General features: G+C 36.7%; 1 protein-coding gene and 1 pseudogene across 1 annotated transcript; both read left to right on the forward strand.

Annotated features, from left to right (window-relative positions):
- Positions 1 to 881: 881 nt before the first annotated feature.
- LOC132635393 (protein LPA3) lies at positions 882 to 4,578 on the forward strand. The gene is made up of 9 exons (XM_060351766.1): positions 882 to 1,039; positions 1,206 to 1,352; positions 2,269 to 2,316; positions 2,416 to 2,455; positions 2,587 to 2,687; positions 3,207 to 3,399; positions 3,486 to 3,584; positions 3,969 to 4,086; positions 4,175 to 4,578. The coding sequence occupies exons 1-9, from the start codon at positions 971 to 973 to the stop codon at positions 4,293 to 4,295; spliced, it is 936 nt and encodes a 311-aa protein (XP_060207749.1). The 5' UTR covers positions 882 to 970; the 3' UTR covers positions 4,296 to 4,578.
- A 139-nt stretch (positions 4,579 to 4,717) lies between these two features.
- On the forward strand, positions 4,718 to 10,648 carry LOC132635392 (putative disease resistance protein RGA3; annotated as a pseudogene).
- Positions 10,649 to 12,871: the final 2,223 nt, after the last annotated feature.

Genomic DNA, 12,871 nt, shown 5'->3' on the forward strand with positions numbered 1-12,871 from the left:
TGTTTACATACTAGTACATTCAAAGTACTGACATCCCCGTTTATTTGCCTTGGGGGCCTGCATTTCACGATGCAGGTACTGACTTACAGGACGACGCACCTGCTCAGTAGGACAACTCTCGTATCAGTTTTTGGGTGAGCTCCATTCTCTTCGGGGTTTAGTCAGTTGTTTACCTTATGTCATTGATGCATTAAGGGTATGCTGGGGCCTTGTCCCAGTAAGTACGTTTTATGTTCAGACTCATGCTAAGGTTTCATAGACTAGACAAGTCAGTTGAGTCATGTCAGACTTTCAGAATTGGTTAGCCATTTTGGCTCAGTTATGGTATTATCCGCGCTCTTATTTTTAAACAAGTATTTTATAATTATCATGACTTCATATGTTTTCTTAAAGCCCATCATGTTTCATAATATATTTTCGCTCATGTATGCCTCATGATGATTCAGCAAGCCATGTGGTTCGCTCGGTCACATGTAGTCAGGCACCGAGTGCCGTGTTACTCCCAGGCCATGGTTCGGGGCGTGACAATTAACCTTGTATAAAAATATATAATAATGTATAAAATGGTCATTTTTGGTAATATTAGAAATATGAGCCATTTCGGGTATATATATATATTGCGCAGATATCCCTTCATTTGGGGTGGTCTTTAATTTTTGCCGTATGCTTTTACAAATTCCGCCTTAAGGCAAAATTTTGGAAATCTATCCATGCAATTTGGGCCTTAAGGTAGAATTTACATGACCAATTTTACAAATTTTGCCTGGCGAAATTCTGCCTTAAGACAGAATTTACACAGACAGAGGCAACCATTAAAGACCACCCCAGCGAAGGCCAATCCTATATATTGCCCAATATTTTCTCCAAATAGAATAGAGTGTTCTTTTCCCATAAAAAAAATAAAAATTGCATATATATAAATTAATTTTGCTCTCTTTCTTTCTCTCTCTCCTTGTGGTTAGAATTCAAAATGTGGTTATCCGCTTCCCCAACCGCTCTGCGCGTTGCACTTTCAGTCCCTTCCCCTCTTACACAACAGGTAGACTTATTGTTATAACAATCTCATAATTTTGTTTCTTTGATTTATAATCACCCAAATATTTGTTTACTTGTAAAATTTTGATTAAAATTTTTTGATTAAAGTTAATTTTTTTAATAGATCACACACAAATTTCGATTAATTTTGTGGAATACATATGTTGTAGGATTTCAACGTGAGCAGGTCTAAATTGAAGAGAAATGTGAAGATTTCAAGAAATCTTGAATTTGCTATCAGTTGTTCAGGGGATAAAGCTGCTTCAATTGGGTTTGATGTGTCATTCCCTAAGGACTATAATGAATTACTTCAACAAGTATGCTTCATTCTATTCACTTTTTACACTCACTTCAAAGGAAATTGGGGGTCGTTTGGTAGAGTTTACTTATGGGTTATGACGAACCCAGTAATTTTTGCTTAGACACTGTATTTGTATTAGGAAATCCAAAACTATTAACTCGGTAACTAAGACGAGATATGAGTTTGGTCGCAAGTTCTGAAACCATAAACTTTAAATCCCGGCTTCACCTTTGTTAGTTGCCATAGTGCTTTTGGAATAAAACTGATGAGAATTATTCTGACAAATGTGAAGTCCTTGATATCTTAAAATAAGTAGGAGTGTATGTTTTCTTTAAAGAGGGAGCTCGGAAGACGGAGTGATTGTCAACATGTGCTTGAATTCCTTAATATAAGCTAATGTACTTAGCATGAACTAACTGGTTGTTCCTAACTGTAAATTTCTCATACTGTAAGGCCTCTCAACTGTTCTTATCCCTCTCACTGCAAATCCATATATTATATCTGGCAATGACATGCTCATTGGTTCCTTTTTATGTTCATTGTGTCTGATTACTATCCAGTAGGCAATGTTTCTGTTAAGCTTTTGCACCTCTCAAGATTTATGCTTGTAAATATGCAGCTGAAACCTTTTATGGAGAGCTAATCAACCAAATCTGTCCCCTTGGGGCTTAAAATCGGAATTTAGATAATAAGTGAAAGCGTAGTTAAACACTCAAATGAAAAACCTAATTAAACACTTACTACAAAACATAACAGTTCATGTCCATTACATGATATTTTTTTTGGTTCTAAAATTCTTGAAATGTATGTATACAACCACCCGAAACTTTTTCTATTTTAACTTTCCATTTCAAGCATCCATTTAATAATCACACATATCTTGTTGCTCCTGTAGTTCTTCAATCGTAAATTTGAAATGTCATGATTAACAGGCTACAGAAGCAACTGAACTGGCATTGGAGGACAACAAACAGCTGATGGTCAGTCAATTTTCCCTATACGTCATCAAGTGACTACACTTTAAAGAAATAATACTCTATCTCACGTGGACTTAAAGAGCAACAACTTTCTTGTACCAGGAAATTGAATTTCCAACTGCCGGACTGGGTTCTGTACCAGGTTATGTCTAATTGTTCTCCTTACTTTGTACTTTCTCCTGGTTTGGGCATGTGAACACGGTATAATCTATAATTGCTCACTGATTTCCCATTCATGTCAGGTGAATTTACTCTGTTGTTAACTATTATCAGGTGACGGTGAGGGTGGAACAGAAATGACTGGAAGTATGCAACTGATACGTGAGTTCTGTGACCTCTTGGTTATACCTGAGAAAGCCACAAAGACCAGAATTGTAAGTCTCTGGCTTGGATGAGTTTTATAGTTCAGCACTTTTATCAATCTTTATTATGCATTGTGAGTCTCGACAAGGCTTTCTTGCTGGCTATTGATCTTTGATTTACTACACTTAGAGACAAATGTCGATGTCCTATCTTGATTGAATTCTACAATTTGTACATTTCTATGTTTCCCTGGGGAAAACAATCACTTGGAAGTCGGTATATGTGGAAAATAAATAATGAAAATATTAATCGTAATAGAAGTAATCACAAAATTAGCAAGGAAAAGCTGTTGCTTAATCCTTACCTGTTGGACTGTACTGCATAAGAGTGTGGACTTAATTCTTCTTGTTTCCACTTTATACAAAATAAACCAAAATTCGGCTATTTGCATCTCTCTTGTCTTCTTGCATGTAGCCGTTTCGTAATTTTGCAGCATAATTCCCCTGTTAATGTTTGTGAACACCTCTTTTCCCATTAAGCTCTTTTACTCTACCAGGTGCCATCTGTCAAAATTGCATTAAACCTTTCAGTTTTTCCCGGAGGCTAATGAAGTGAAATTCGCAAGACAATCGGTTTTTGGAGGGGCATCGTTTAAGTTGGACTATTTGACGAAGCCTTCTTTTTTCGAGGATTTCGGTTTCACCGAAAAGGTCAAGATGGTTGACCGTGTCAAGCCAGAAGATGAACTCTTTATAGTTGCCTATCCATATTTTAATGTGAATGGTAACATCAAACTCTTGCACCTTAGTGTACATCAAGTGGTCAGTTTCATAGGAATTTTATGATGACAACATTATTCTGCAATGTAGAGATGCTTGTCGTGGAAGAGCTATACAAGACAGCAGTGTCGAACACTTCCAGGAAACTTATTATATTCAACGGAGAGCTTGATCGAATAAGATCTGGTTGTATCCTTGGTTACCATACATTTTGATAGTCCTAAGTTCTAACTTGTTTCGTTTCGTTTTCCTGGTTACAAATATATTATCTTACTAGTACTTATTGTGATTAAGATAACTCTTATTTCAATAACAACTATTATTAGAAGCTCACTCACACTATCGAATCTATCTTTTTTTCTTTACTACGATCAAAGAATAAAAGTTCCGTATTGCTCTACATGTTTGTCTGCATATTGTGGCAAAGAGTAGCTTGTTGCATCGCAAATAGGAAGGACACTGTTTTATGTATTTTTCGCCTTTAAAGAATTACAGAGAAGAGATCTTCTTAACAAATTAACAATTGTTCTGTGTTAAGTTACTGTATTTCATGTTTTCTTTGACAAGAATAAGATTATCCGTCATTCTTCTACCCGAAGCTGGCTGCACTTTCCAAGACTCTTTTCCCTAAGATGGAGACAGTATATTATATTCACAATTTTAAAGGACGAAATGGAGGAGTCCTGTTTAGGTAACAACGTCTTTACCAAAGCTTCAAATGAATGCTGACTTTTGCTGCTTTTTTTGAAATGAGATTTTCTCTGTCTTTTGAAAACTAGGTGCTATCCTGATCCTTGGAAAGTTTTCCGAAGAGTAGGAAATACATACATCTGTCTGCATCAACAGGAATCAATGCCATCCTTGAAAGAAGTTGCTTTGGACATCCTTCCACCAGCTTGATTTTTTCGTTTTGTATAATACGCGGTGAGAATGTTCAATTTGCCTTCTTTGTCCAGTAATTTGAAGGAAGAAAAACTTTCATATCTGTGTTCTTTTGTGGCCTATGTTATTCCAGTGCTCTACATTACCTACATTACAGATTCTAATTTCAAATGAGTACTGGTCTATTCAGTTAATTTAATAGGAAGTCCTGAGACGAGCCTCGTTCAGAAGATTACAATGTGAATATTTGCTCATTAGATATGAATCATCCCAAAGTAATACGATGTGTTTTGAGAATGTATTTTTTGCTGATAAGTCTTGGACATGCATACCATTAGATTATTAAAAGTTCATTACAAATTTATCTGATCCTCCTTGCATAACGCAGTGAATGAAGTTTGTATGCCTTAGATATATACAGTTGAAATGTGAGAAATTTTGTGCCACTCTTTCCTCTATCCCCTTCTCACAGTGCTTTGCTAATTCTGGACAACTTTCAATTCTCAAGTCCAAGATTTTTCATTTCAATAGTGCTAGTTGGAAGTGTTTCTAGCTAAGGGCAATGCCCTATCTCCAGTGATTGAAGAGAAGGTCTCCGTCAAAATGCTCCTTCGAAGAGCCCTATTTGTGTTCAAAGCCACCCACCCAATGTTAGGAGTTGACCAGCTTGACGAGACTACTAGCTTGCTATTAGTCAAATGAAAGCCAAGAAGTAACACAAGCTTTAACCATGTTAACAAGGCTGGTACCTTTTTGCCAACCAAAAGATGCTAGGAAAAGAGCATTATTATGCCAATTCCAGATATTCCAGTAGGTCTACGCAAAGAAAATTCTTCAATCATCATCCATAACTCACTTGAATTCAGACATTTTATTAGCGGTAGAATTTAATGAAATTACTCAGTGATTTGACTGATTTTAACAGAGCCTAATGGTGGGCATTAATGGTGCTATCGGTAGAAAGCCTAACAGAAGAAGAAATACAGATAGTAACACCAACAATTTCTTAATTAAGTAGGTGTTTTAGTAGCCCAGTTGGTTGAACGTTCACCTTGTTGGTGAGAGTTCGAATCCCATGTTGTAATCCCATCCCTCATTTCTCCTTCCCCTACCTCCTATGTAATTAAAAAAAAAAATCCTAATTAACATGAATGGTGCATTATGGGATTGGTCACAATGAAAAGCGTGTTCAACCAAGTTGGACAACTTGAGAGATTGACAAGACCAAAAGGCGGTGCTTTTTGGAGAACCTTTTGCGTACAGAGATGAAACACTATCCCACAAGGAAAGTATAGGTGGTAGGCAATCAATGTGGGCAATAAAAGACATGACATTAGCTTGCTAGCAGTTTCCACGAATATGCACACCAATTACCTGTCTTTCCACTGCCTTGCACACACCTAGTCCAACGGCTACTATATGTAATTTGTTTTATAATCATACATACATTGTTTACCTATTAAACTTGTGGTACAGTTCCAACAGCTAACATGTTATCGGTTTCAAAGCAGTTTTTTAAATCCAAAACTAACAGATGTTGGATTATCAAAAAATGGAGTGTGGTTCTGAAAAATAAAATGAAAAACAATTCGAAAGTAGATATTTAAAAGATTAACTTGGGTATTTTTAACAAAACATAGACGGAAACGTCACTTCACACACACACACACACACACACATATATATATATAGTACAGTACAGCAAAAAGATGTGTCTTCTGGTTCTGTGGAAGACTTTGGCAGACAAATTAATCGCTGTGGGGGGGGGGGGGGGGGGGGGCAGCGAGAGACCTATAATTGAGAATTCAATGAAAGACATTGACATGTGCAGACTGCAGTACTAGTTTCCCTGAAATGCAACCACACAAATATTATCCTCATTGTAATTACAAGTTCACACCCTGCATCAAGTCAAGCTTTGTGAACAAACCACCAGTCAACTTTGAACTCCCCATATTTCATTCCAACAGCCAACTTTGTTTCAAACATACAGATTCATTGTTTACTCATCAACTTTAATTTGTGTTACAATTCCCACTGTAGACGCCCTCCACATATCTAACATATGGCAGAAGCTTTCCTTCAAGTTCTACTGGACAATCTTAGTTCTTTAATCAAAGGGGAACTTGTATTGCTTTTCGGTTTTGAAAATGAGTTCGAAAGGCTTTCCAGCATGTTTTCTACAATCCAAGTGGTGCTTGAAGATGCTCAGGAGCAGAGGCGGATTCAAGATTTAAATTTTATGGGTTCAATCTTAAGATTTTTAGCATTGAACCCATTATATTTTTAAAGTTAGGGGTTCATATGTACTATTTATTGTAATTTTAATAATTTTTTACACATAAATTTAAGCTTCGCATCGAACGTTCGGGGTTCAATTGAACCCCTACCTTGTAGGCTAGATACGCCTCTGCTCAGGAGAAGCAACTGAAGGACAAGCCACTAGAAAATTGGTTGCAGAAACTCAATGCTGCTGCTTATAAAGTCGATGACATCTTGGACGAATAAAACTACGGCCACAAGATTCAAGCAGTCTGAATATGGGCGTTATCATCCAAAGGTTATCGCTTTCCGTCACAAGGTCGGGAAAAGGATGAAAGAAATGATGACAAAACTAGATGAAATTGCTGAGGAAAGAAGGAATTTTCATTTGCACGAAAAGATTGCACAGACACAAGCTGCTAGACGGGAAACAGGTGCTCATCTTAAATAGTAAATCTTAGACAAAATTAGTATAATACAACTTACTCCGTTTATATTCATTTTTGGCTGTTATCAAATTCATGCGTTTTTTGAGTGAGGGGAAGTTTCAAAAAATCTCTTTAATCCAAAACTTTTGTCTCAAGTCTAAATGTCAAAAAATAAATCTGAGTTGTCTTAGACCTTATAAATTAACCATGCAAAAATTGTAAATTCAAGACTGTAAGAGTGACCCTTAATGATTACTTAACTTCTATGTCATAATATAGAAAGTAATTTCTTAAATAAGAAAAATTCAAGACTGTAAGTGTTACTCTTAATGATTACTTAACTTCTATGTCATAATATAGAAAGTAATTTCTTAAATAAGAAAAATTCAAGACTGTAAGAGTGACTCTTAATGATTACTTAACTTCTATGTCATAATATAGAAAGTAATTTATTAAATAAGAAAAGTTAGGAAATACTCTAAATAATCTGTTTTTAGTTACTAGTTCACAGCTGATTCTGAAAATGATTGCAGACAAAATGGTGAAACTCCCAAAAAATATACTTTGTCCTCTTTTAAATCACTTTTTGCCTAGTGGAACTCACCATGATTTTCTAAATCATGGTGAGCTCTAAATAATCTGTTTTTAGTTACTAGTTCACAACTGATTCTGAAAATGATTGCAGACAAAATGGTGAAACTCCCAAAAAATATACTTTGTCCTCTTTTAAATCACTTTTTGCCTAGTGGAACTCACCATGATTTTCTAAATCCTGTTCTTCAACTTCCTTATTCTCATGTCTGTTGTTCCTCAAGCTCATCCTTGTCTCTTTATTGTGCAAAAATGTTCTCTATTTTTTGCTGACTCCTAATGAGCTTGAATGTAACAATATTCTCGTATGGACATTGCTTGGAACAGGTTTTGTTGTAACTGAACCACAAGTTTATGGAAGGGACAATGAGAAGGACGAGATAGTGAAAATCCTGATAAACAATGTTAATGTTGCCCAAGAACTTCCAGTGCTCCCAATACATGGTATTGGGGGACTTGGAAAGACGACACTTGCCCAAATGGTCTTCAATGATCAGAAAGTGACTGAGCATTTCAATCTAAAGATATGGGTTTGTGTCTCAGATGATTTTGATGAGAAGAGATTGATAAAGGCAATTGTAAAATCAATTGATGAAAAAAGTTCTCATGATGTCAACGACTTAGCTCCCCTTCAAAAAAAACTTCAGGAGTTGTTGAATGGAAAAAGATACTTTCTTGTTTTGGATGATGTTTGGAATGAAGATCAAGAGAAGTGGGCTAATCTAAGAGCAGTATTGAAGGTTGGAGCAAGTGGTGCTTCAATTCTAGTCACTACTCGTCCTGAAAAGGTTGGATCAATTATGGGAGCTTTGCCACCATATTAGATAACCAATTTGTCTCAAGAAGATTGTTGGATGTTGTTCACGCAACGTGCATTTGGGCACCAAGAAGAAATAAATCCTAAGCTTGTGCCTATTGGAGAGGAGATTGTGAAGAAATGTGGGGGTGTGCCTTTAGCAGCGAAGACTCTTGGAGGTCTTTTACGCTTCAAGAGAGAAGAACGTGAATGAGAACATATTAGAGACAATGAGATATGGAATTTATCACAAGAAGAAAATTCTATTTTGCCTGCCCTGAGACTGAGTTACCATCACCTTCCACTTGATTTGAGACAATGCTGTGCGGTATTCCAAAAAGACACTAGGATTGCAAAGGAAAAGCTAATCTCTCTCTGGATGGCACACGGTTTTCTTTTACCAAAAGGAAACTTGGAGCTAGAGGATGTAGGTAATGAAGTATGGAAAGAATTATACTTTAGGTCTTTCTTTCAAGAGGTTGAAGAAGATAAATCTAATGGTAAAACATTTTTCAAGATGCATGATCTCGTCCATGATTTGGCTTCATCTCTGTTTTCAGCAAGCACATCAAGCAGCAATATCCGTGAAATAAATTTAAAATATTATTATAATGATACGATGTCCATTGGTTTCGTTGAATTGGTGTCTTCTTACTCTCCTTCGCTCTTGAAGAAGTTTGTCTCATTAAGGGTGCTTAATCTATGTGACACAAAAATTAAGCAGTTACCGTCTTCCATTGGAGATCTAGTACATTTAAGATACCTGGGCCTATCTGGCAATGACATTCGTAGTCTTCCAAAGCAGTTATGCAAGCTTCAAAATCTGCAGACTCTTAATCTATCACGTTGCAGATCACTTTCTTGTTTGCCAAAACAAACAAGTAAACTTTGTAGTCTCCGAAATCTTTTGCTTAATTACATTCCATTGACTTCTATGCCACCAAGGATAGGATCTTTGACATGCCTTAAGACTCTAGGTTTCTTTATTGTGGGCGAGAGGAAAGGTTATCAACTTGGTGAACTACAAAACTTAAACCTCTGTGACTCAATTTCAATCACACACCTTGAGAGAGTGAAGAACGATAAAGAGGCAAAAGAAGCCAATTTATCTGCAAAAGCAAATCTGCACTCTTTAAGCATGAAATGGGATAGAGATGGACCACATATATATGAATCAGAAGAAGTTAAAGTGCTTGAAGCCCTCAGACCACACCCCAATCTGAAAGCTTTAGCAGTCATTGGTTTCCATCTCCCAGACTGGATGAATCACTCAGTTTTGGAAAGGGTCATCTCTATTCAAATTAGCGACTGCAAAAACTGCTCGCGCTTACCACACTTTGGGGAGATGCCTTGTCTAGAAAATCTAGAGTTACAATCCGGGTCTGCGGAGGTGGAGTATGTTGAAGAGGATGATGTTCTTTCTGGATTTCCCACAAGAAGAAGGTTTCCATCCCTGAGAAGACTTCATATATGGAGCTTTGATATTCTGAAAGGATTGCTGAAAAAGGAAGGAGAAGAGCAATTCCCCATGCTTGAAGAGATGACGATTTGGCATTGCCCTATGTTTGTTTTTCCAGCCCTTTCTTCTGTCAAGAAATTGGAAATCTGTTGGGAGTTATATGCAACAGGTTTGTGCTCGATATCTAATCTTAACACTCTTACTTCCCTTCAAATTAAATCTAACCACACAGCGACTTCACTCCCAGAAGAGATGTTCAAAAGCCTTGCAAATCTCAAATACTTGAGGATCTATTACTTCGAGAATCTCAAAGAGCTGCCTACCAGCCTGGCTAGTCTCAATGCTTTGAAGTGTCTGGAAATTGGTTATTGTAACGCACTAGAGAGTCTCCCCGAGGAAGGGCTGCAAGGTTTAATTTCACTCACAGAGTTATCTCTTGACAACTGTAAGATGCTAAAATCTTTACCCGAGGGATTGAAGCACCTAATTGCCCTGACAAGTTTAATAGTTAAAGATTGTCCAGAACTGAAAAGGCGTTGTGAGAGGGGAATAGGAGAAGACTGGCACAAAATTGCTCATATTCCTAATGTGCAATTTTATGAGTTTTGGTGGTAATTGTTTCTAGGGTTCTTTGATTATGAGTCTGCCGCACTGGTCCCTGCCATTGGATGCAATTTTATGATTTTCTTTTACAAAAAAATGAACCATTTCTAAAGATCCATTTGTATTATACTTTTAATGTAAAATCCATTCACTTAACTTGCTACTGTTTTATTTGTTTGTACTAGTTCCAATTTTGGCTATCAGTTACGGATTATCCCTTTGTTTGTGGCTAGGCCTGTGCACGAATCGGTTCGGTTCGGTTTTGGCCATCATCGAGTTAAAATTTCAAATTTGGACTTTCTAAATTTCTCAACCAAACTTGATCCATTCTAGGTTCAATTCGATTCGTTTTTTATTATTTCGGTTCAGTTACACAAATCGATTTGTTCGGTTTATTCGAAATTTAAACAAGTAGCTATTTCATTTTAGTTTTAGAGTAAACACAACAAAAAATAATGAGATCCTAAATTTGCAGCCTTATAACCAAGACTCCAAGAAAAAACCATAAACTTGCAAGCCTAATAGTATATAAATAGCAAAACAAGAGCTTGACAACTTGTGTAAGCATACAAATCTGCCGACACCAAATTAAAAATCCAGCATCTTGCAACTTGCAAGCAGATAAGCATAACAACTCAGTTTGCATCCTAAAAAAAAAAACTCTAATTTGTACAGGCTAAGATCAAAGAACAAACAAAGCCATGGGTGGAGGCAATGGCCAAAAGGCAAAGATGGCTCGTGAGAAGAACACTGAAAAGATGGAAGACCAAAAGGGAAGTCAGCTTGAGGCCAACAAGAAGGCCGTGAATATCCAGTGCAAGGTGTGCATGTAGACATTCATTTGCACCACTTCTGAAGTTAAATACACTATTAAGTATTAAGCGTATGTATAGTTAGACTATTAAAGTACTAGTTATATTAGTCACTAGTGGCATATAAATTCGGTTTGTTCGGGTCGGTTCGGTTGATAATTGAAGCCAACCGTATCCGAGCCGTTAAACCGTAATATTTTACAATTGCTTTTGTAAATCGAAATCGAATTGTATTGTCCAAATTGAATTATCCGAATTGTTTCGAATTGGTTCGGAAATTCGGATTGAACCAATTTGTGCACAAGCCTATTTGTGGCAAATGGAAAAAAGACCAAAAGGTACAATTCATGTTTTCTTTTCTGTTCCTGCCTACGCATAATTTATTTTCTTGTTTTTGGCTCTTTTTTGGTGAAGAATATATTTTTCTTAAGGGGGCCTAATTTAATTGATTTTATCTAACATTCAAGTATTAAGATTTAATTTTATTATCCATTGGATGTAATTTTCTGATTTTCTTTTGGAAACAAATCAACTACAGTACTAAGATCTATTTTTATTATCCATTTACTCTACTTAGATATGCACTAGTTCTGAGTATTCGCTAGCAGTTGTGGATTATCTTTTGGGAATGAAAATTGTGGCAAATGAAAAAATAAAAGTGTAACACCCCATATCTTATAACTAAGGTTAGACTCGTATCGTTAGAGTTGTAGTGGAAAACTGAAGGTTTGAATGTTTGTCGAAAATGGTTGACAGGCCTAATTCGGAAAACCATAACCCCTTGATTCATTGAGAATTTGTAAAAGGTTCCTTAATGAAAGTTATAGTGCATAGAAATACCTTTCCAGGCATATAAGGACTAGGTCAATTGGAGTTTAGACCAAGGAGAAATGATCTTCTCAAAACGGCTAATAGAGAGGTTCTTCAGATTTGGTAGAATCGACTAAGTTTGCGATACGTCTGCCTTCAAGCCTAATTTCTGGAAAATTCGTTGTTAATTTGAGAAAACTTACAAATGAAAATTGTAGCCCTTTGAAATAGCTTTCCAACTGTATATTGTGAAGCCCGAACGGAGCTCTATGCTAGGAGTTATTCCTATTTTACTGAACGTTGTCGATTGAGTATAAAAGTGATAGGGGAGCTCGCCGAGCTCGCCCCAAAGCAAGGCAAGGTCTTGCCTTGGGCCTCGTTCACTGAGGTAGCGGTTCAAAAGTGGAAAAAATTGAAGAAAATCGTCTAAGTGTAAAATGGATGAGGGAGCTCGCTGAGCTAGCCCCAAAGCGAGACAGGAGCAAGCTATAGGCCGCGCTCGGTGAGCCTTGGTGTCCAAAATGCCCCATGCTATAAATTCAACACTTAACTCGAAATTTCATTTATTAGACATCCCAACTTCATTATATTCTTTCCCACTCCGTCTTTTTGGAGAAAAAGCACTCTAGGGCTTCCACAAATCATCTAAGGTGAGTTCCTACTCAAACCCCATTGATTATTACATCAATCTAACAAAGATTAACGCTAGAATCTCAATCTATTGCATAGATTATTGATTGGATCTTCGTCTTGGACAAAATAAACCTAGAACTCGAATTCAAGAGGATTGGACTTCAAAAAGGTAAAGCTTCTGCTCTCAAATCATTTATAGT

The sequence above is a fragment of the Lycium barbarum genome, chromosome 4 (assembly GCF_019175385.1).
Source record: "Lycium barbarum isolate Lr01 chromosome 4, ASM1917538v2, whole genome shotgun sequence".
Taxonomy (NCBI): domain Eukaryota; kingdom Viridiplantae; phylum Streptophyta; class Magnoliopsida; order Solanales; family Solanaceae; genus Lycium; species Lycium barbarum.

Bases quoted from the DNA above. Each gene is read 5' to 3' on its own strand.
- LOC132635393 (XM_060351766.1), top strand. From the start codon at position 971: ATGTGGTTATCCGCTTCCCCAACCGCTCTGCGCGTTGCACTTTCAGTC. The intron at 1,040-1,205 runs GTAGACTTATTG...CATATGTTGTAG, and splicing joins CTTCCCCTCTTACACAACAG to GATTTCAACGTGAGCAGGTC. The intron at 3,400-3,485 runs GTAACATCAAAC...TCTGCAATGTAG, and splicing joins TCCATATTTTAATGTGAATG to AGATGCTTGTCGTGGAAGAG.